The 25,097-nt window shown below is 35.4% G+C and overlaps 1 protein-coding gene across 2 annotated transcripts in view; it reads right to left on the reverse strand.

Annotated features, from left to right (window-relative positions):
- CCDC14 (coiled-coil domain containing 14) overlaps positions 1 to 25,097 on the reverse strand; it is a 49,163-nt gene that overhangs the window by 21,180 nt on the left and 2,886 nt on the right. Inside the window, exons 2-9 of one of the 2 annotated variants that reach the window (XM_039240668.1) lie at positions 21,271 to 21,326; positions 20,872 to 20,944; positions 20,348 to 20,417; positions 20,125 to 20,244; positions 12,812 to 13,048; positions 12,612 to 12,706; positions 11,235 to 11,718; positions 8,935 to 9,076 (exon numbers count right to left, since the gene is read on the reverse strand). In XM_039240668.1, the coding sequence (XP_039096599.1) occupies positions 8,935 to 9,076; positions 11,235 to 11,718; positions 12,612 to 12,706; positions 12,812 to 13,048; positions 20,125 to 20,244; positions 20,348 to 20,417; positions 20,872 to 20,944; positions 21,271 to 21,326 (1,277 nt within the window). Of the gene's footprint in view, positions 1 to 8,934; positions 9,077 to 11,234; positions 11,719 to 12,611; positions 12,707 to 12,811; positions 13,049 to 20,124; positions 20,245 to 20,347; positions 20,418 to 20,871; positions 20,945 to 21,270; positions 21,327 to 25,097 lie in introns of those variants that run through there. The other variant, XM_039240669.1, reaches the window with a different exon arrangement.

A 25,097-nucleotide genomic window follows, 5' to 3' on the forward strand; every position in this document is an offset into this window, starting at 1 on the left:
TGAAAAACAGCAAGGTACAGGAGAACACAGTATACTCAATCCCATGTTTGTTTTACTACAGTTCTGTTTTTCTGAAATTTCCTCTTTATAACAAAGAGTGCAGATCTAGAAAAGGCAACAGAAACTGGTGATCTGTAACTCCAACTGGAATGCTTCTTTTGGTATTTTCTAGGAAAACAGAAGGTACTGAGGTCTTCTTACACCAAGTATGTGACAGAAGCTTTGTGTGATAATCCTTTTGTACATCTACGGTCAACAATTTCCTCTCTTCCCCTATACAGCCAGCCTAAACTTTCATCCCTCATTGTAAGCCTCTCATTTCTATCCTCCTCCTCTCAGTAGGAAACTTTCCTGTTTTCACTAAAAATAACATGGTTTGGGGACAAACTGTTGTCCTTCTGCCCCAGGGTGTACAAATGTATCCATATATAAACTAAACTCATTTCTTTCTTCTAGTCTTAGAGAAAGGGAGCCTCATCAGCCTCCCCAATCCCATTTCCTCCTGTACCCTAAAGGACTCTGCTCCTATTACACTCCTTTTCTCTTCTGCACTGGCAGCTTCTCACTTGTTACTGGCTCATGTGCCTCAGCTGAGAAGAGTAACAAACTTGCTCCCATATCTTAAGAAAATATTCCCTCCACTCCAACTGTACCCTTAGCGATTCTCCTTCCCTCTCACTCCCCGCTTTCAGAGCCAGGCTTTTCAAACATGATTCTTCCATAAAAAATGATGTGTGATAAAAAATAACAAAAGATAATCTTTTTAAAATAGTTACACATGTTTTTAACAAATAATATGTATTATATTTTCATGTACTTGAATTAAACAGAGGAAAAAAACTGCTGCCATTTAGGTAAATATTTCTATTTTCAGTTTACTCATTGTTTTTAAATATAGCTTTATTGAAATAAAACATATATATTAAACACACATATTTGAAGTATATACATAACAGATTAGGTTTTTGGACATGATGTGGTGAAACCATCACCACAATTAATATATTCATCACACCCCCAAGTTTCCACATGCTCCATTTCATAATATCCCCTTCCCAAACAACCACCAATTTATAGATTAGTTTGCATTTTCTGGAATTTTATACTATATATTTATACAGTATACAATTATATTCTGTTTTGTTTTGTTTTGTTTTGTTTTGAAAGAAAGCATGAGCTGGGGAGAGACAGAGAGGTAGACAGAGAATCTCAAGTAGGCTCTATGCCCAGCACAGAGTCCCATGTGGGGCTCCATTCCATGATGGTGAGATCATGACCTCAGCTGAAATCGAGTCAGATGCTTAATGAACTGAGCCACCCAGGTACTCCTACAATTATATTGTAAATGGAATCATACAATATATACTTTAGTCTGCCTTCTTTCATTCAACATAATTCTAAGGCTCATCCATGCTATTGCGCATATCAATAGTTCTCTCCTTCCCACTATTGAATGGTATTCTATTGTTTGGACATACGACTGTTTATCCATTTGCCTGCTAACTGGCATTGATTGTTTCCTATGGATATTCATAAGTGAGCGTTTGTGTGGACATAGGCTTTTACTTCTCTGAATACATACCTAGGAATGAAATGACTGGGTCTTATGGTTTATGTTTAATTTCTAAGAAACTACTAAACTATTTTCCAAAGTATTTGTACCATTTCATAGTCCCACCAGTAAATTATGCAAGTGCCATTTCCTCCATGTCCATACTCACATCTGGGATAGTCTTTAGAATTTCAGCCATTCTGTGGGTATATAGTATTATCTCATCATGGTTTTAGTTTGCATTTTCCTAATGATTAACAACAACGAAATATTTTCAAATGCTTATTTGATATCCATCTATCTTGATGTATTGTCTATTATAATACTTTGCCCATTTTTTGAGTGGTAACAGTTCTTCATACGTCCTATATGTATAAGTCCTTTATTAAATGTATTGCAAATATTCTGTTGTTTGCCTCTTCACTTTTAGTAACAGTATATTTTGAAGAGCAAATTTTATATTTTGACGAAGTCCAATTTATAATTTTTTTCCTATTTATATTTTGTCCAACTCGATCACTAAGTGATTCTTTTATGTTTTCTATAAGTTCTGTATATTTAAATTATATATTTAAGCTTGCGATTAATTTCAGGTTAATTTCTATACATGGTATAAGGTAAAGGTTGAAGTGGTTGTTTTTTCTTTCTTTCCTTTCCTTTTCTTTTTCTTTTTATTTTTTTTGTATATGGCTCTCCAATTGTTCCAGTACTATTTATTGAAAAGATTATTCTTTTCTTCCCTATTGAATTTCCCCGGCATCTTTGTCAAAAGTTGGTTATATTTATGTGTGAGTTTATTTCTGGACTCCATTCTGTTTCAATTATACATGTCTCTCCTTACACCAATGCCACACTGTCTTGATTACTGTAACTTTATGCCTTGAAATAGGATAGTACCAATTTTATTCTCCTTTCTTTCAGTTGTTTTGGTTTGGTTATTTTAGATTCTTTGTATTTCCATATAAATTTTTGAATCACCTTTCTACAAAAAAAACCTCTGGGGGTTTTCACCACAATTACATAAAATCTATATATAGATCAATTTCGTGAGAACTAACATCTTAACAATAATAAGTCTCATAATCTATGCATCTGATTTCTCTCTCATATATATCTTCTTTCATTTCTCTCAGCAATGCTTTATACTGTTCAGTATACAGGCCTCATACATTTTTAATCAAACTTATCCCTAAACTGTTTTTTTATTTTTTATTTTTTTAATTTTTTTAATAGTTTATTGTCAAGTTGGTTTACATATAAATTGATCAAGTTGGTTTACATATAAATTGATATTTTTGATGATACTATTAAAAGTAATGTTTTTAAATTTCATTTCAAATTGTTCATCACCAGTATATAGAAATATAATTGCCTATTGTATATTGATCTCATATCTGACAACCTTGCTAGGCTCATTTATTAACTTTAGTTGCTTTTTTGTAGATTCTATAGTATTTTCTAAAAAGACTATCATGTCATCTGTGAATAATACAGCCTATACTTTAAAAGGCTTTTATAGGGGCATCTGGGTGGCTCAGTTGGTTAAGCGTCAGACTTCAGCTCAGGTCAGGATCTCATAGCTCATGAGTTTGAGCCCTACATCGGACTCTGTACGGACAGCTTGGGTCCTGGAGACTACTTTGGATCCTGTGTTTCCATCTCTCTCTGCCTCTCCCCTCCTCATGCTCTGTCTCTCTCTCTCTTAAAAATAAATAAACACTACAAAAACATTTAAAAAAAATAAAAGGCTTCTATTTCCTTTTCTTGCCTTATTTTACTAGTTAGAACTCCAGCACAATTCTAAGCAGAAATAATAGTCACTACTTGCTGGATATCATTCAGACATTTTTTTAAGCCTATAAAGATAGGAAAAAATTGGCCTAACAGAATTTTTAAATAACAGGATAACATTACAAATACTATTTTATGGGGTGCCTGGGTGGCTCAGTCAGTTAAGGGGCCAACTTTGGCCCAGGTCATGATCTCACGGTTCGTGAGTTCAAGCCCTGTGTCAAGCTCTGTGCTGACAGCTCAGAGCGTGAAGCCTGCTTCAGATTCTGTGTGTGTCTCTCTCTGCTCGCACTCTGTCTCTCTTCTCTCTCAAAAATAAATATACATTTAAAAAATACTATTTTAAAATACTGTGTATTGAATTTAGGATTACATGATTTTATCTGAAGGAAAAAGTAACAAGTGAAATTAGAATTACTGAACTTTGGGCTAATATTTCTCTATCTGATAAAATACTATTCCTAGATAACCTTAAATAAAGGAAATAGGATATAAAAGATTAATTTCGAATCTATATTGTCAAGATTACTAACACAGTCTACTCTATAACCTTAATTCCCATAGTTGTCTTAGTTCCATATATAGATTCAATGTTCATCTCTAATCCACTCCTTTATTTGAATTCATCTCTTGGTTGACTGGAATTTGCTATTCAACAATTTTTTTTGTCATTTTTAAAGGAGTCCAAGAGTGCCATATTTCCTAAATTCTTGTACTCCTGAGATTATGACTGCTGCCTTTACACCGAAAGGATTGCTAGGCCACATAGGAGATCCTTGGGGCATACTTACTTTCCTTTAGATCTTTGTAAATAATGTTCTATGATCTTCAGACAATGAATATTCCTGCGAAAAATATCCTGCCTGATATTTTTCTCTTTATATATTATTTGCTTTTGAGTGTATCAAAATTAATTTTATTTTGTCCGTAAGATGTAGTGACTTTTTTAGCTTATGTCTTGGTGTTGATCATTATAATAGTTTTCCTGGGGTCCTGAATGCCTTACTGATACTCTGACACAGAGCTTTAGATTATTAAATTTCCCATTAAATACAGATCATTTAACATTGTCTTTAATCCGTTTGTTCTGTTCTCTTTATCAGGAATGCTAATTATGCCAAATTTTGCATTCTTTCTCTTCCATAGGTATCTTCTTTACAATAATTTTTAATTATTCTCTTTCTATTTTGTTTCTTCAAATTTATCCACCATGCCTTCAGTCATTTAACAAACATTTATCAGAGTGTTCGGCACAATTCTCAGTGCTGGAAATAGAGTAGCAAATAAAAGGGACAAACATTCAGCCTTCCCAAATTCACATAGCAAAGAGAACAGACATTACCAGAGGCTAAGGGGAAGGAAGAAAGGGAATTACTGTTTAATGGGTACAAAGTTTATGTTGGGGATGAAAAAATTGGGGGAAACGGATAGTTGTTGTGGGAACACAGCACTGTGAATGTATTTAATGACCCTGAAATATACACTTAGAAAATGGTTAAAAAGACAAATATTATTGTCATCTATATTTTACCACAAAATAAATCAATAACTTTTTTTAAAAAAAAAAAAAAGGGTTTGGGAAGAAGAATAAGCTACAGCTGGTAGGAGACACTGAACTATGAATTTAGTAGGAACTGAAACCAAAAGGTTTGGGAGGGAAAGAGCAAACCCAAAAAACAACAAAATGAGAGTTCATATTGCTTAGGTTCTAATGGAATATAATAAATATCCTAATGGAATATAAGATCCTTGGCTTCATTATTTGTTTATTTTGATTTCTTTTTGTAAGATTTTTTACCTCATTTTCCTGACCTCATGTAATTCACTTTTCTTTTCTTTTTTCTGTCTTTTCTCCTTTAAGCATTCTCTTTTTTCCTGCCTTTAACAAAGATTCTAATATCTTTAATTTCCTTCAAACTATGGAATATGGTTTTAAGTTTTCTTGGGTTTTATTTGAGCAATTCATCTGGTGATGTTTATTCTTGACCCTCTTTTATCTCTTCTATCAGTCTGTTTATTCTGAATGCTATACAAATAAATTCTTTCTTCCCATGGCTTTTGTGACATCCCTCTGCCAGCTTTCCTGCCATATCCTGACTAGCTCCTTCTTGGCTTTCTCTCTCAGTCTCCTCCTGTGTTCTTTCCCTAAAAAGCTGTTATTCCCCTACCAATTTACCCTTGGCTAGGTCTACACTGTATACCTTCCTGACGAATTTACCACTTACACACTGATAACAAATTGCTTGTTTTCTTTTTTAAGTTATTTATTTAAATTCAAGTAAGTTTCAGAAGTAGAACCCAGTGATTCATCATCTACATATAACAGTCAGTGCTCATCCCAACAAATGCCCTCCTTATACCCATCACCCATTTAGCCCATCTTCCCCAGTCACTTCCCCTCCAGCAACCCTCAGTTTTTTCTCTGTATTTAATAAGAATCTCTCGTGGTTTGCCTCCCTCTGTGTTTTTATCTTATTTTTCCTTCCCTTCCCCTATGTTATCTATTGTGTTTCTCAAATTCCACATGTGAGTGAAATCACTATCTGTCTTTCTCTGACTAACTTTGCTTAGCAGCATACACTCTAGTTTCATCCTAGATCACATCACTTCACAAATCACTTGGGGTTTTTTGTTTGTCTGTCTGTTTACAAATCACTTGTTCTTAATCACCATTGTCTCCAGTGCCTGCATCAGTGCCAAATCTATAGTAAAAGCTCAATAAAAATGAGTTCAGAGAATAACTCCCAAGTCTGCACTTCCATCCTGGATCTTGTTCCTGTGCTCTACTTATTACCATATATATCTCCAGATGGTCTAAATGACAAACTCAGCACATCTAAATCTTAACTCACAGGCCCTCCCATATCATCGAACTCAAAAATAACATGAAATAAACAAACAATATATTCTTCCTCTAGTAGCTTCCATCTGGGAGAATTATGTTACCGTCTGTCAAATGATCAAGCCAAAAGACCAAATACCACCCATGACCCATGTCTCCTCCCACTCACTTCTATTTCTTTTTGTCTTTTGTTTTCTTTTTTTGTTCTGTGTGAGTACATAGAGGTCTCATATTTGAGTCTAAAGTCAGGAAGTGGTCATGAATTCTAACCTGCCCTATAAATATTAAGGAATTCTCTAGCTCAATGGTTCTTAACTGGAAGTAGTACCCCACAAAACCTCACGGAGGAAATTTGGGAATGTGCCAGGGCTTTTGGAAGTCACAATGAATTGGGCACTATAGATATTTCATGTGAAGGAACCAGGAAGGCTAAATGTTGAGCATTTTATCAGAAGTCCCAAATAAAAACTGTGCAGCCCAAATTGCCAAAAATGCCCAATTACCATAGAATCACTGCACTTGGCTATTTCTTTAAGCCACAAGGTGGCAATAAACCCCAAGAAAGTCCTGAAAGATCACTTTTCTGGCTAAATAGAAACATGTAGTTTCTAAACGTCCATGCAGGAAAACAAAGGTTTTTGATTAAAAATGCTGAAAAACACTTTCTAATAAAACTTTGTACTCCAACTTCCATTTGTAATGGAAATTACAGATGATTCTTTCCAAATAGTTACCAAAGAGGCACAAAAATTTCTATACTTCTGCTGGAAACTTCATTCTGCTAAAAAGACAAACTGATAAATTCTTTATTTTTCATTTTTTAGAAAGCCAAGTAAACAATGGGAATCACATGCTATATAATGTGTGTCCCCTAAGGACACAGAGCCAAAAAGAACTGGTGCCAAGTCTGAAAAAAAAGTGGTTGAACATCAAACTAGTGGCTTTTTTAAAAAAATTAATCACAAGCAGTGACCAATGAAGTAGTAAGTCTCCTTTTCTTGAGTAGCTTATAAATTAGCTCCTAAAACAATTCTAAAATGTTCTAAAGAAGGAAAATAAATAAGAAATCCTGATATTCCCATCAGCACATGTGAAAATAGACAATAATCTGAGACTAAGTTCTGGTATGCTTATTTAAGAAAAACCAATTACTTGATGGTCATACCTTTAAAAGCATGTTTCTTTCAAATAGCTTACAGTATAGTTTTCTTCCACAAAATACACTTAAATATTAAAGTACTTAAGTATAAATAAGTTAGATTCTACTTCCTAGCAAAAGCAATGCAGAAGTGTATAAATTAAGATAATCTGACCTCTAAAAGCAAACTGCCTGGTTTGAATCTTCTTATATATGCGACTTTAGACAAGTTATATAACCTCTCTGTGCCTTGGGTTTCCTCATGTGTAAATGAGAGTAACATAATACCTACCTCATGGAACCATTCTGAGAATTTAAAGAGATGACATATATGAAGGACATAGCCTGGCACATTAGAAACATTTAATAAATGTTAGTAGTACTCCTGGCTGTTACCATTACTATTATTCATACTTGTTTTTTATTTTGAAAAATTAATGCTATTACAGGGATTGCTTAGGTCAGAACTGAAGACAGTATTATTAGAATTTAAGTCCAGCAACCTCATCTTATATCATAGTATCTTGGAGACTAATGACCTTTAGAGACATAATCCTAAGCAAGTAAATCTCACTAGGTGTCATGCCTTTGCAGGCTCCAGATCTATAAATTTAAGCTGCTCTCCAACTAGCAATCCTATTTTACTGCTTTCTAATTTCTTAAAAAAGTTTGTGCAGGTCCTTGCAGGTCCTATCTGGCACAACGTCTACAGCTCTTACAAGTTTAACACCCTCTCAGGGCACACTCACACCACAGTGCTGCAGAAGCACTGAATATGTATTCTAATTCTCTGCAGAGTATAGACACTGGAACAGTGGCCTTGGTGGTCATCACTGAAACACTCAAAGATAGGATATTGCTAATAATATGTAAGTTATTTCCTACATAAGATAGCCAAAAGAAAAAATATCTAAGAATTTAAGTGAGTTTTTCCAATGACTTGAGTGTGGTGGAGAAAATGGTGCTTACCCCTATCAGGTTCTCCTTACCTTCCAGGGTATATGGGCAGTATGGGAAAATTCTATGCCCCAGACCTTTACATTAGGCAGGACCATATGCCTCATTTCCCCATTTTAGCCTACAGAATAGAAGTTGAAGTGAGACTGTCATTTCTGGGCTGAGAGGTGCAGAGATGGTGTGCCAGATCCATGTTCTCTCTTCCCTGAAAAACATTATCTTAGGAGATAGTGGCCTCATAAGATAGAGGGAACCTAAATCCTGAGTCCTAGGATAATGGCCCATGCTGGCTCAGCATGAGGGGGAAAGAAACTTTCACTGTGCTATACCACTGAGATTCTAGAATTTCAAATTGCAGCACAGCCTAGACTAGCTTGACAAATACCGAGGAACTTCATCTTCCTCTCTGTACCCTATGACCAAGTGACAATGGAGGTAAAGGAGGTGGGAGAAAACACATACCAGTGAGCATAAGCAACGGAAGAGGAGTTAGAAAATGCTAACAATGTTTAGAAATGGAGAGGTAAAAGTAGAAACACAATAAAACACTAAATCTATTTTTCACACAGAGTCCTAGATACCTGATTTGGCACCTTTGTTCTGGCCATGGAACATCTCTGCATATGACAAAAATATTCAAAGAACAATTTTTACCTGCGTAACTGAGCATTTTCACTTCTTAGCGGTTGCATGGCCAGTGCCATTTCAACTTGAATGTTTGCATTTCCACTTATTGCTGGAAGCAGAGATATACACATCTCCAATTCTGTAATCAATCTCTGAATTTCTGAATCCTCTATGTACAGGTGAAGAAATGAGTAAAAGCAATACCATTAATTGTTTTTAGATAAGATTACTTATGTATATTACTAAAAAAGAAAATTTCTCAGATATGTACATACTTGCTATAAACAAACAACTCAATTACTTATAAATTTGATATATATATCTTATTTTCCTCTTTTTTCCTGCCTGCATTTGTTTACTCAAAAGAATTCTAAAGAAATTCAGTAAACTAAAGATTAATCTTCAATCACAGGATTATTACTGTGTTTGTTTTTTTCAGTTAAAGAGTCTAGTAGGAAGATAATTATGTCTCCCAGTTCATATTCCCAAAGGACTAATGGATTCCTTTTATTTTTATTTAAAAAAATTTTTATTAATGTTTTATTTCTGAGAGAGAGAGACAGTGTGAGAAGGGGAGGGTCAGAGAGAGAGGGAGACACAGAATCTGAAACAGGCTCCAGGCTCTGAGCTAACTGTCAGCATGGAGCCCGACGCGGTGCTTGAACCCACGAACCATGAGATCATGATCTGAGCCGAAGTCGGATGCTTAACCGACTGAGCCACCCAGGCGCCCCACTAATGGATTCCTATCATTGCTGAAGGGTTTCCTAGAATTGAGTAAAGTATTAACATTTACAACACAACCTTTGATCCTGACATAAAGAAAGAATTCTCTTTAGGTGATTCAATCTGGCAAAATATTGAGGGAGGATCTACTCTGATAAGGTTTTAGTATTTAATTTTATAAAGCAGATGTAAAACAACCAGTTATGCCTCATTTGGTGTCACATCAAAAGCAATACCGTTTTTGCTATTAATTGTGGGGAGTGGATGATTTTGGAGGTGCGAAACAGACACAGGTAGGTGGATTTTAGATCTTTTGTCCTTTTGTATTTACCCCTTCATTTCCATTCAAATTTTCTGTGGACTGAAAACATTTAATAATTATACTAACTCTCTTATATCCCAAAGAGGTAGAAAGTATATTTTAAGTTACAAACTGTTACTCAGTCCCACAGGTATTTTAGCCCCCTGATGTAAAATACATGTACCTAGTAAACATCTGTGACCAATTACTGAGAAGTTCCCTACCAATCCTTCGTAGAGTGGTTTTGCTCATAAGCATTGGAGGCAGAGACCTGAGCTCCGCCATTTTCTAGCAACAGAGCTTTAGTCAAACTTCCTAACTTAGAAGCTTAGATTTCTTCTCCATTGTTAACTGGAGATAACAATACCTCACAGGATTGCTGTGAGGATTAAATGAGATAATGCATATAAAACAGCACAGTGCCAGCCACATGTAAGTATCCAATAAATGATACCTAACATTATCTTATTATTATTGTTACCATGATTAAGTATTTGGTCAAGAGAATAGTAATAAATTGAAGGTCTGAAAACACAGAGATTTTAATATACTGAACGGATTAATAGTGCTATGTTCTTCCTATAACACATTTTAAGATTTAGAATTTCTTTTTCTCTGCAAATATTAGGTATTCAGTCAGTGCTTCCACAATCAATCACTGTGTTTTCTAAGATGACAAAACTGTAACTAACTCCAAATGAAAGCCATTATTTAGCATATACACACAGAAAACAAATACAACTTGGCTCAAATATCTCATAATTCCATCTGAGACATTTGTTTTGATGTAATTAAAAAACCCACAAGTAAACCAAAAAGGGCAAAAAAGGTTTGGATTACTCCTCCAAGTCAGATTTGTTAAACCTTGCAACAGTTGGTTATTAAAGAAATGATGGGAAGAAAATCTCTGCATCTTTTTAAAATAGGAAAAATTACCAGTCTGTGCTAGAGAGTGAATCATCGTTAGGCATCTTCTAACCCCTAAAACTTTATGGCTGTAAATTCTCTTTGGCTGAATCTTCCAAGGTCCTTCAGAATCAAGTAGAATGAATACATGCTTGCAAGTAAAAGACTGTTTTGATTCTCTCTTGTACATTTCAAATCCACAGGAAACATAAGAGATCAAAATCTAAACAATAACATAGGCAGAACTCACTTTCTTATCAGCTCAAGACATATTCCTATGGAAAATACCACAAACTCCATGTCAATTTTTCTAAATTTAAATGATAACTAAATAATAAGATACTGCTATTTAGCATTAACACCACAGAAATTCATTTTAAAGGTGCTCATGTACCTTGCTCTGCTACCAGGGCCTTGAGCTCTCCCAACAAATACTTCACGGTTCTGGCTTTTTCGGCACTCTGGTTCACATTTTTTGCCTTCTGTACATCCTTTATTCTTGAATCTCGCACATGTATGTTTAAATCCTTTCCTTCACTTGGGACTTCTCCAATGTGTTCATTGCCACATCTCTCTTCATTACTGGACAGGAAAGCTGGTGGTAACAGAGTGGGACTGTCTGGATGAGAATGCAATAGATTCATATATGTTTGAAAACACTTTACTAAGTCTGGCTCCTTAGGAACTTCGTGTTGTGGCAGAACCCCATTAACGAGACCCGGCTGCTGGAGGCGTGCAATAGCTGGTCTGTCACTTTTGGGCAGGTTGCGTGGAACTCCAAGACCAGTATGGAGGGAATTCCGTAGAACATCAGCACAGTTCATAGAAACAGTTTTACCTTGCGATGCAAACTGGTTGTCACCATCAGTCTGAACTTCCTAAAGATAAGAAAACAAGGTAAGTCTTCAAAAATGTGAGCAATGACTTGTAGGAATTAACTATAATGAACTCAAACTAGAAATATTAGAAAATGAATTTTGTAGGATGGAGTTATAGATTACCAGTGAGGAAGCCAGATTTCCCCTCTCCACAATATTCTCTTTTTTTCAAGCTTATTAATTAGTTTGCTCTGCAATATGGGAACATTATAAATCCATGACAAAATAAAGTGTTTACAAATATCACACATGGTTGAAAGGCATAAAAAATCAGTCCACCTTGGGACTAAAACAAACTCCCACATTAGGAAATTGCATTGCAAGAAAATAAGCTCAAACATGCAAAAAGCTTTTGCACAAACATGTTCACAGAAATGTTATGGTAGTACAAAGTGACTACTATAATGTCTACCCATAGGGAAGTAATTACATAGACCACAGTATATCCACTAACCATTCACTTATTAAAAATTCACAAAAGGTATATATTAATAGAGAAACACATTCACAATAAAATGCTAAATAAAAAAATAGTATATAAAACTGCATATTTCATTATGAACATATTCCTAAAAGAAAGTAAACTTAAATAAAAACCAGAAAAAAAACCCAGAGAATTAAATAATTAGAAAGTGCTCCGTCAATATGTTAACAACAATTGTGCTTAAGTGGTATGTATGAGTGATTTCTGTTTTCTACTGATCTTTCTCCCTCCCCCCCCACATTCTCCATAATGAATAGGTAAAACATTTCTAGTAAAAAATAATTTGAAAAGATAATTAGTATTTACATCCTAGGACATTACAATGCAATCAGTAAATTCAAATTTCTCTCTTAAGGTGACAGTTTGTGAAAGCAAATAATTATTTGTAGAATATATAAAATGTACCCACAGAATGAACCATTGGAAGGCAGGATGGATACTGAAGTAACTGGACTGGGGTGGAGGTCGATAAGCCATAACTAGAATACGGAGTTCCCTGAGACTCTAAAAGGTAAGAGGGAAAAAGTTACCACATCTCATACTGCTTTTACAAAAAGCAGGCAACTTAGAGTTTATATTCATGCTTTTTAAAACATCATTCATACTAACCAGAACCAGACATGGTATGGCAACGTACAGCAGGAATTCCCTCAGGGTTGTTCTTTGAAGCCGAGTTATTCATCACTGACATCTGAGTCTGCACATGCTCACAGAGGGCTTGGTATATTATCGGTGAATACATTCTATAATGATCCCGAAATGACCAATTCTGTGGTATATTTGATGAGTCTCTCTCACTTCCAGTAGAAGTTTCATTAGATATACATTTCTTATTATCTGAAGATACTAATGTGGAAGAAGGAAAATATTCTTGAAACAGGATTCCTCAAAAACTTTTACCATAAAATATGAGGGAAGAAAAAGATTTTCAGAAATAGCTCAATTCACCATATACTTTACAGAAGGGCTTTACCGCTATCACCCCCTAAAGAAAATCACCTCAAATTCTCTTTTAAAAGTAGTTAACAAATTTTGTGAGCTCTCCAGTCAAAAATTATCTATACTACGTTTTTAAAGTCTCTATTAAATAGTACTTGTGAAATCTCTCCTTCAATTATAAGACCCCTCTTTAAGGGTGTTATTTCTAAAATCCTATAAAACTCTTTCACCTTGTTTCTTATCCAGTTCATGCTCTCCGGGGAATACGGAATAGGAGAGACACAATAGTCTATAACAATTTTAATGGTTGGACCATTTAAAAAAAATCAGAGCCCTGAGATCAAGAATAAAAGTGTGCTTAATCTAGACAATGGGCCCTCAAAGAAAATATTAAGCTGGCATTTAAAGTTTCCAAAGCCTGACAACAACCAACTTTTCCCACCATCCTCCCAATAACCCCAACTCAAATTTCTCATTCCAGTCAGGCCAATTTACACACTCAAAAAGCTTCTCTCACCTTCCTATAACATTACTTGCGATGAACAATTCTTCCAATTCAATTCTACCCACGCACCAAGGCTCATCTGAAGGCTTCCCTCTTCCATGAAGCCTTTTCCAATCATTCTACTCCAATGACTGCTCTTCACCTTCCCAGAGCACATAGTGTCTATTATGAATTATATGTCACTTGCACATTGCACTATATTGCTTACCTTCCATTCTCTCATCTATCTGACTAAACTATAAGCTTCTTTAGGCAGGGCTGTATTTTATGTTTTATTATTTGCCCCCATAGAGTCTCATTATTAGTCTACCTACTATGTAGTACAAGGGAGAAACCTGGAATTAATAAACTAATACATGAAAAACAATGTTTTCTACATAGCACTACTCTAGAGATCAGTATCAAGATCTATTTCCCTAATAAGACCCCCTTCACAAACTTTTTCTAAAAGACTGAACAGAAAATGAGAGTGTTCTTGGTAGACCATTGGTTATCAGGGTACAAAATAAATTCAGAAAATATCTAGCTTTTGGCATAGAATATATATATATATATATATATAGCTAAAAGTTACTCAGCTAGTAACTGTTAGAGCTTGTACTCAGGTCTGGGAAAAATGTTCACAGGAATAAATCATCTAAAAAGGAAGTGTACCCCAAGTCTAAATAGAAGCATCTATTCTATGATACAGCAAATGTTCTCCCAGATGTGAGTGTTCATGGCTACCAAGAGATGCTCATACAAGGATGTTCACAACAGCTGTATCTGCAGTAGCCAAAAATGATAACATCCAAATAGCCATGAAATGGATGGTAGTTTATCCATAATAGAAATGGATAAACTGTGGTATACTCATATAATGGAACACTATGCAGCAATGGAAAAGAACAAATTACTGATATATTCAACTGCCTCTATGAATCTGACAGACATAATGAGTGAAAGATGTTAGACACAGACTACAAAGTATAAAACTGCATTTATATGAAGTTCAAATATAGGTAAAATTCTCCAAGATACCTTGAGATACAAGTCAGAAAAGTAGTTCCTTAAGGATAAGGGTAGGTGGTCGTGAGGATGATGACAGGGCAGAGCATGGGAGGGTGCTCAACATGTTCTGTTTCTTCATCTGGGTGGTAACTATATGGGTGTATACATATGCAAAAATTTATCATTTGTGCAAATGATTTACGCAAGTTACTCCTCAATTGTTCAAAAAGTGAAGTTTTAAAAAATGATATGAAATTCTCCAAATATATATAGATTAAAAATAAAAACACTGCCAAAAGCATAAAACATGTCAAACCAAAAAGTTAAAGGCAGATTAAATATAACCAGTGAAGATAGAAAAAATATCTAAAGAAAAAGACTACTTATTATTTGACTATGAAAATGCATGAGATAATAGATGCTTCTATTTAGACTTGGGGTACATTTCCTTTTCAGATGATTTATTCCTGGGAACATTTATCCCAGACCTGAGTACAAGCTCTAACAGTTACTAGCTGAGTAACTTTTAGCAAATTACTTAACCTCTCTTGGACTCTTCTTCCTCATTGTAAAAAATACTATAATAGAAGTATCACCTACTTCTAGCACATAGTAAGAACTGCTGCAAAGTCTTAACTCAGACAAGTAAATATTTCATATTCACAAATATTCCCATCTGATATCAACACTATACTTCTAAACATGTGCCCTCTGAGGTGATTAAAATAAAAAAGAAGTTATTCTTCATTATCTGAATAGATGAGCAACAGCAAACTGGTTAATGAACGTTTCTGCAAAAAAAATTACTTCCTATTGGAAATACAATTTTATAATAAGTGGAAAAGTATCTCTAAAATATTTTTAGCTTTGAAATCTAAAATGGTGGAGGGTGAGATCCCAGGCAGCCCATTGGCCATCCTCTTACTGGTCTTCCTTTCCTCCTGATTCCTGGGTCTCTCTTCTACACTTGAATTTTCTTTGGTCCCATCCAAGACAGAATTGCATGGTTTGATGAATTCTAGATTTTACACTTAGGGGTCCCAAGCATTGGCTCTCATTCACCTTCTTTTCAAGGAGTGGTTTTCACAATCTCTGATAAAGCTGAGCTACAATATTATGCCTCTGTATCTGCTAGAAGGTGTCATCATCCAACATAAATTAATAAACTTCAAACACACTTCTTAAAAAATCAAAGCCTTAGAATTAAAATGACTTAATTTATTCCTTCAACTTAGTTTATACAAAACTCTACTGATAATGCTAAAGATTTGTATTTAAGAGACAAATCTTAAAGCAAATTATTCAAGACAAGTTAAAAATCATAAATTGATATAAGAGTTTGCATTTAAGGGTGCCTGGATGGCTCAGTTGGTTAAGCGTTCAACTTTTGATTTCAGCTCAAGTCATGATCTCACAGTTCATGAGTTCAAGCCCTGCTCCAGGCTCCATGCTAACAGTGCGGATCCTGCTTGGGATACTCTCTCTCCTTTTATCTCTGCCCTTCCCCTCCCCCTGCATTTAAATTACTACTAATTTTAAAATTAAAGCAACAACAACAACAACAACAACAACAACAAAAGAGCCCGTTACCACACAATACAAATAAGATCTATTTTCTTGCTCTTGTTCATTACATCAATGCACCCTACATGAAAATGTTACCTAATGGATTAGGATGACAATATGTCTAACTGGTGTCAGTTGATAACTAGAACTCATGAAAGGGATGCACTCATTATTCAGTCCACAAGACTTTAGTCCTTGAATCCTAGCTTCTGTACAAGACCTACTGCTTGGATGTACAAGCATTGTCCAATGGTAAGATAATTTCTGCCACACAAATATAGAACAAATAACCACTACAGATAAGAGCTGCTGGATGCCTATTATAATTTGAAATATGTAAAAGAACTCCTAGCCCTAATGGGGGCAATCAGTGATCAAAGTATTCTCCCTGTAGCAGTTTATTTCCCCAAGATAAGGGCAGCAATAGATGTATATTGCTGAAAGCAGAGCCATGTGCCCATAGCATTTGACAGTTATGAAATGTAAAAAGTTGCTTATTAAAAAAATGTTTTTTCTTTAAATGTCAGAAGCACCCTCAAGAAACTCAATGCATTTCTGGAACTGCTTTTCTGCCTCCTTACTCCTAGTCTGCATAAAGTGGGTGAGCTTGACCCCAAAGACATCCAATGATCAGGCAGATTCCAGACAGAAGGTACATAAGATCACACTCCAGAAGATGGTTACTATCTTAAAATTAAAATAATACACAAGATACTACTTAACATGCTGTAATAAATTCCTTAAAATTCTAGAGTCTGAGGATCCAGAATGCCACGTATCTCTCATCTGCTCCTCCAGATCCATCCTCTACTTGTTACCACACTGCTCTCCCTGGGATGCTAACCTATATGGATTACACTGTTAAGACACAGTCCTCATGGGTCTCTTGTGCTCCTACGTGTCTTGCTTAGTATACCAAGGAAGTAAGACCTTAACCTAAACTCTTACCTGGACCATTTCTCAGGGTCGTGTTTGTACTGAATAAACCTTGAGGAATAAGGTAACGCTTCCCTGAGACAAGTGCTCACTACCAAAGCAATGGATTTCCCAAGCTCAATGTTCCTCAGCCGAAATAAACCTATAAGATGAGCAGCATCCATCTGGGTCTATCACATCATCCTCATAGGAATTGGTAGTGATGGGGAAATATGCTAATATACATGTTGCTTACTTTATTTACTGTGTGAGTAATAAAGTCCTTTGTCTCTGACCTAGGAATCTTGTGTATCCTGCCAGCATCCATGACATAGTAAGGCTAACTTATTAGCCTGTAAGAATAAAAATCAAATCCCAGACTTGATATACATCAAAAGGGTTCCAATGGAGTCTGACCCACTGAGAGCCTCAGCAGTACCAAAGAAAGAAGCATAAAGTCAGAGTATTTATTCCCAACCCCCTCTTTGAAGGAAACTTGGTCCAGCTTTGTTCCTTGAATGAAGCTCACAGCTCTTCTCATGGCAGCCTACTCTAAACAATAGTATCTGGGTCCCAGTAACCTCTCCCTAACCTCATCTCTTAAGGCCTCTGCTCCTGCTGCTTGCACTGGGCTAGCAAAATCCCTTGTGGTTTCCCTATACCCCACTCACACCTTTGTAAGGAGTTCCTCTGTAAATAAGCCCTCCTTGAATTATCTTAGAGTACTGCCATCTGTTTTCTGTTGCAATTCTGACTAGTAAGCAGTAAAGCTTGGATCCAGCAAGTTGCTACCAAGGCACCATTGTCAGCCACATACATTCCAAATGAGAGTTCCCTAAGGAAGAATGCCCCGGACAAGAAAGAACCTGCCTTGAGAAAAAAAGAGGAGACTAGAGGAATGAGCAACTGGTGCTTGCATTCCTTTATTTGTCCACTGGGCCCCAGTAAACATATCTCTGCTTTAAGAGTTTGGACCAGGGGTTAGCACACTTTTCTTTAAAAGGCTAGAGAATAAATATTTTAGGCTCAGCAGACCAGATGGTCTCTGTCACAATACTCAACTCTATTGTTGCAGCACAAAAGTAGTCATAGAAAATACATAAATAAATTAGCATGGGTGCACTCCAATAAACCTGTATTTATACAATAAACAACAAAACATTACTTCTAAAATAAACCAGACTATACTATGCTGATCCCTAGTTTAGACCAGTGTTGCCCAATGGAAATATAATGTAAACCATATATGCAATTTAAAATTTTCCAGTAGCTGTATTTAAAAAGTATAGATAGGTAAAATTTCAATGTTTTATTTAAATCGGTATATCTAAAATATTAACATTTTAACATGTAATTAATATAAAATTTTGAGATACTTTTGCATTAAATCTTTTAAACCTAGTGTATACTTTACACAAAGCACATCTCAACCTGGATGCAAAATTTTCACCAGAAATATCTGATCTGAATGTAGATTTGATAAAATTGATAGTTGAAAAAGTAGATTTATACATCAAAGTTATTCCAAACATACTTAAAAGTTTTCTAATAACTGGCTCAAGTATCTGTTTTCAAATTTAAGTTAATTAAATAACATTTGCAATTCAGCTCCTTGGTTGTACTAGCCATACTTCAAGTGCTCAGTGGCTGCATGCACACAAATACCTTCTTGAACAGTGCAAGTCAAGATGATATGAGGCTAAAAATGACTACCCTCCAAGAATAGTAGTTGTTCAGTTATCTGCCTTAGTTTTCCAACTCAGGACATTCTGGAACATTAACCTCTACTCCTATGAATGCTCTACTCTCATTTTCTCAGCCTCTTTGCCTAGGTCCAGGTCTCTTAATATCTAGGTTGCTGTGGATAACTTTCTAGACTTTTCTTCTTGCCTATGCTATTCTAATCATGCACTGCTGTGATATTTTTGGCCTGTCTGAACCACAGAACTAGCTAGTCTCACTCTTATCTATCTGAATTCCCATTGTGGATTTTTTCATCTCCATTTTGGGCTAACTTGGTCTACAGGCCTCCAGGGGGGCAACATAATCAAAACTTGTTTGTTCTAAACTGTTTGCTGAATTCTTACACTATATAAAGTCAGCAAAGTTAACAGGGAAGGTGTAAAATATCCTTGGCTATATTCACCATCAGTGGAAGGCTCTCTTTCCTTACTTACCTATCCAACTTGGAATTTTACCTTCTTAAGTACCATGTATTCTAACTGTGCAGCTCAACAAGTTGAGTTGTTAAACCTACTTAAGATATATACACATAAAATGATTTTAAATCAATTAGTATCTATAAGTATGTACATGAAACACAACCAATTTGTGGTTATCTATGGAAAGAAGTGGCAAGGAGAACAAAGAGAACTCTAGATAGCTCCCAAATGTCATTCTGAGTTTGAACCTTTTCTTCTACAAAACCCAGTCACTTTTTCCACCTTTCTTCTTGGTAAAGTGATAGTAAACAAAGCAACTACCCAGCAATTAGAAGCTGAATAGAGAAAGAGAAGCATATGCACACATGTACTCCCGAATAACCATGTTATTAAAAAGACCAACTGCATAATCCCCATAATTTGTCAAAACCCTCATAATTAAAGATTGTATATATATATTAATATATTAAAGTTTTTATTTATTTTTTAAGTAATCTCTATATCCAACATGGGGGTCAAACTCACAACCCCAAGATCAAGAGTCGCATATTCCACTGACTGAGCCAGCGAGGCACCTCAAAGCTTATATTTAAACAAAAATTAAAAAAGGGGAGGGCACCTGGGTGGCTCAGTCAATTAAGTTTCTGATTCTTGATTTGGGCTTGGGTCATAATCTCATAGTTTGTGGGAGCAAGTCACGCGTTGGGCTCAGCACTGAAAGTGTGGAGCCTCTCTCTCTCTCTGCCCCTTCCCAACTTGTGCGTGCTCATGTGCACATTCTCCCTCTCTCAAAATAAATAAATAAACATCAAAAACAAAAAAAACAAAAAAGAGAAGATACTTACAAATTTCTTTCCAGATTCCTGAAGGAACAGGTTTTTCATGTCCTTTCTTTTTAGATCCAAATCTTTTGCCTTCTAAAGATCTGGGATTATATCTATTTTCTGAATATGTTATTTCTGAACCTATTAATAATTCAAACAAAACTTCATTTGCATTAAGAGAATTACTTTAGAAAAGGTATTAGCAAAAACAAAAAAGGGGGGGGCATTTAAAAAATTAAAAAACCTGAATCTTCATTTCTTAAAATGTCCCGCAGCAAAGAAGCACAACCATCAAGCCCTTGTACAGTTTCAGTCTGTAAGGAGAAACTCATTTAGAAATTAATATATAAAATTTTAGCACAGAAAAAAAGCAACAAATTATGTAGTTTTGAAACTTCTTTTAGAAACAATTTATTATTGGTAGAAAACATGTCTTCAAGCAAAAAGCCTTCATATGTCCTTAAGGCAATTAATACTTACCCTCTGAACTTTTATTCCTGCTTTTTAGCTTTTACCTGAAGACTAAGATAATGTATATTGCAGGGGTGTCTGGGTGGCTCAATCAATCCTCTGACTCTTGATTTTGGCTCAGGTCATGATCTCACAGTTGGTGAGATGGAGCCCCATATCACGCTCAGCACAGAGCCTCCTTCGGGAATCTCTCTCTCCCTCTCTCTGTCCTTCCCCCACTCTTGCTCTTGCTCTCAAAAACAAATAAAGATTAAAAAAAAAAAGATAGTGTATTTTATCTATTCAGTTTAATCTTACCTGACTTTCTGAGTCAGAATGGATAGGATAGCCAGAATCTGCATTAAAACGTGATATCTTTCTTAAATGGGTCCTAGAAAACAAGTTCATTAATATTTTCACAAATACTGCAAAATTTGTTTCCAAAATATATTAGTAAGTAATCATTTTCTTCCCAGTAAAGTTTAGATAAGGAAGCTTGTCCACAAGATAGGACTTATATAAGATTTTATAATGATTACAAAGAGTATTAAACAGTAACATGATCAAAATGGGCAGATATGGAAGGTTCCTCCCCAGAGTCTGTGAAGGTAGAGACCTATCTAGTTTTCTGAGGTAGGTAAAACTTAGTCCAGCCCAAAGACTCAAGAAAAACTCTCTTGAGGTTTTCTCAAGTGGTGAACTTCTTTAAGTACTTACCCTTTCTTTCCATTTGTCAACTTAGCAGGCCCAATGTGTTTTGCTGAAGATACCACCTATGATATAATGCATTATAGTAAATATACAAATATTTTTCTATTATATTCTCAATAGGCTCTCTTGACCGAACCTGAAATGCAGTTTCCTTTCTTTTTGTGATAAAAAACCATAATGAAATTTACCAGTGTAGCCACTTTTTATTGTACAGTTCTGTGGCATTAAATACACTCAGTGACATTAAATATATCCACCGTTGTGCCTACCATCCATCTCCAGAACTTTCTCATCTTGCCAAAGTGAAATTCTGTACCCATTACATACTAACTTCCTATCCACTCCTTCCCTTAGCCCCTGGCAACCACACTTCTATTTATGGTCTTTATGAATTTGTCTACTCTAGGAAGCTCATATAAATGGAATCATGCAGTTTGACCTTTTATGAATGGCTTATTTCACTTAATCTAATGTCTTGTAGTAAGTGTCAAAATTCCCTTCCTTTTTTTAAGGCTGAATAGTATTCCATTTGATGTATATAACATGTTATTGTTTAAAAAGGTGATATATCCTACAAATCCGTTTTCAATTGAAATCAATAAATTATTTGTTCTATGTAAAATGTCAAGCAAACAGGACATATATTTGTTCCTTATATTTGTTCTGTTTAAGCTGAAAACAAAGCAGAAGTACCTACTACAGTTAAGTTTGTACTACTCTCAATCTCTGAACATGTTCTACATTCCCTAGTCTTCAAAACATGTGAGTTAAAGATATAGCAGAGTTTATAATTCTGATTCTATTCATTCACTTTATTTACTTATTTAATCTAATTTATTGTCGAGTTGGCTAACATACAGTTATACAGTGTGCTCTTGGTTTGGGGGGTCAATTCCCGTGATTCACCACTTACATACAACAACCAGTGTTCACCCCAAGTGCCCTCCTCAATGCCATCACCTTTTCCCCTCTACCCCACCCCCCATCAACCTTCAGTTTGTTCTCTGTATTTAAGAGTCTCTTAAAGTTTGCCTCCCTTCCTCTCTGTAACTATTTTTTTCTCCTTCCCTTCCCCCATGGTCTTCAGTTAAGTTTCTCAAGTTCCACATATGAGTGAAAACATATGATACCAGTCTTTCTCTGAATGACTTATTTCACTTAGCATAATACCTCCAGTCCCATCCATGTTGCTACAAATGGCAGGATTTCATTCTTTCTCATTGCCAAGTAGTATTCCATTGTATATATAAACTACATCTTCTTTATCCATTCATCAGTTGATGGACATTTAGGCTGTTTCCATAATTTGGCTATTGTTGAAAGCACTGCTATAAACATTGGGGTACATGTGCCCCTATGAATCAGCACTCCTGTATCTTTGGGTAAATTCCTAGTAGTGCTATTGTTAGGTTGTAGGGTAGTTCTATTTTTAATTTTTTGAGGAAACTCCACACTGTTTTCCGGAGTAGCGGCACCAGTTTGCATTCCCACCAACAGTGCAAGAGGGTTCCCACTTCTCCACATCCTCACTAGTTTCCTGTTTCCTAAGTTGTTCATTTTAGCCACTCTGACTGATATGAGATGGTATCTCAGTGTGGTTTTGATTTGTATTTCCCTGATGATGAGTGACGTTGAGCATCTTTTCATGTGTCTGTTGGCCATCTGGATGTTTTCTTTGGAAAAGTGTCTATCCACATCTTCTGCCCATTTCTTCATTGGATTATTTGTTTTTCAGGTGTTGAGTTTGATAAGTTCTTTATAGATTTTGGATACCAACCCTTTATCTGATATGTCATTTGCAAATATCTTTTCCTTTTTTTTTAATAGTTTATTGTCAAGTTGGTGTCCATATAACACCCAGTGCTCATCCCAACAAGTGCCCTCATATACATGAGCTTATATTACAGAAAATCAGGTAATGAAAATTACTCAGGATAAAAGCACCCTGCAACAGTAACTATCATATTGACACATTTTCATCAAAACTTTTTTGTAATTTTTATTCTGAAATAACAGTACAAAGAATTTCTGTATACATTTTTTCCAGATTCCCCAACTGTTGACATTTTACTACATCTGCCATGTTCTCTCTCAAAATATATGCAAAAAACAAAATATATACAATAAAAATATATAGAAATAATAAGATTAGTGGTTTTCCTGAACCATTTCAGGGTATGTTAGATATGATACCCTAAATATTATATTAAATATTTACTCCTAAATATTTCCTAAGAACAAGGTCACTTATATAATTATCAAAATCAGGAAATTAACATTGATACTGTATTATAAAATATACTTTATTCTATTATAAAATATAGACTATATTCACATCTTGCCAATTATACTAATACTATCCTTTATAAAAAAAAAAAATTCTGGTCCATATCCAATGCAGGATCATATGTTGCATTTAATTGTCATACCTCATTAGTCTCCTTTAATCTGGAACAGTTCCTTGGGTTATCACTTATTGTGTTTTATAAGAGTACAAGCCACTTATGTTGTAGAATGTCCCTCTGGACATTTAGACTTGTCTGATGTTCCCTCATGATTAGATTCAGGTTGTGCATTTTTGGCAGGAATACCACAAATGGGAAATTTTGTTCTTCTAAATATGAGTAGGCATATGGTATCAGTTTGTCCCATTACTAGTGATGTAAACTTTGATCATTTAAGATGGTCTCTGCCAGGATTTTCACTGTAAAGTTAGTATTTTTACCACTGTATTAGGCAATTAATGGGGAGATACATTGAGATGATGCAGACTTCTATTCATCAGATTCACCCAGTAGTTGTAGCATCCTTTGATGATTGCCTTAATCCCAATTATTTGTGAAATGGTGATTTGTGTAACTTACATCCTCCTTCTATAGTTATTAGTTGGCATTCAACTGTAGGTAATCACTTTTCCTTTGTTGTTTGTTAGTATGGACTCAGTGATTCCTATGTTATACAATGGATTATGATCCATTATCATCATTTAAAATATTTTGATGCTCCAATTGTCCCAGATTCTGTCAGTGGTAGTCTCTTCAAAGTGGCTTCTGTATCATTTTAACATGCCCCCATTATTTTTTGAGCAATTCCTTACTTTCTGTAACATGGTCCTCTGGGCTCATCTTTTGTTGTTGTTGTTTTCATTGTAGTAATATGTAACATGAAAACTACTTTTTAAACAAATTTTTAAGTGCACAATACCACACAGCTGATTACTGGCATGATGTTGTACAGCACGTCTCTAGAACTTACCTATCTTGTATAACTGCAACTTTATATCCAGTGGATAGCAACTCCGCCATTCCCCATCCCTCCAGCCCAGCCCTTGGTACCTACCATTCTGCTCCCTGCTTCTAGGAGTGTGACTAACTTAGGTCCCTTATGGAAGTGGAATAATGCACTGTCTGTCCTTTTGTCTCGCTTATTTCACCTAGCATAATATCCTCAAGGTTCATCCATGTTGCATAAGGCAGGATTTTTCTTTTTTAAGGCTGAAAAATTTTCTATTGTGTGTATATAGCATATTTACCCATTTACCTATCAACAGACATTCAGATTGTCTCTATATTCTGGCTACTGTGAATAATGCTGCAATGAACAGAGAATTACAAGTATCTCTTTGAGATCATGTTTTCAATTCTTTTGGATGAAAACCCTGAAGTAGAACTTCTGGATCATATAAGAGCTGTTTTTAATTTTCTGAGCAACTATCATGCTGTTTTTCATAGCAGCTGCACCATTTTCCATTTCCGCAAAAAGTGTACAAGGGTTCCAATTTCTCCACATCCTCAGCAATGAAAACAGCCATCCTAAGAGGTATAGGGTGTTAT

Source organism: Hyaena hyaena, unplaced genomic scaffold, assembly GCF_003009895.1.
Source record: "Hyaena hyaena isolate Hyena2069 unplaced genomic scaffold, ASM300989v1 scaffold_180, whole genome shotgun sequence".
Lineage (NCBI taxonomy): Eukaryota > Metazoa > Chordata > Mammalia > Carnivora > Hyaenidae > Hyaena > Hyaena hyaena.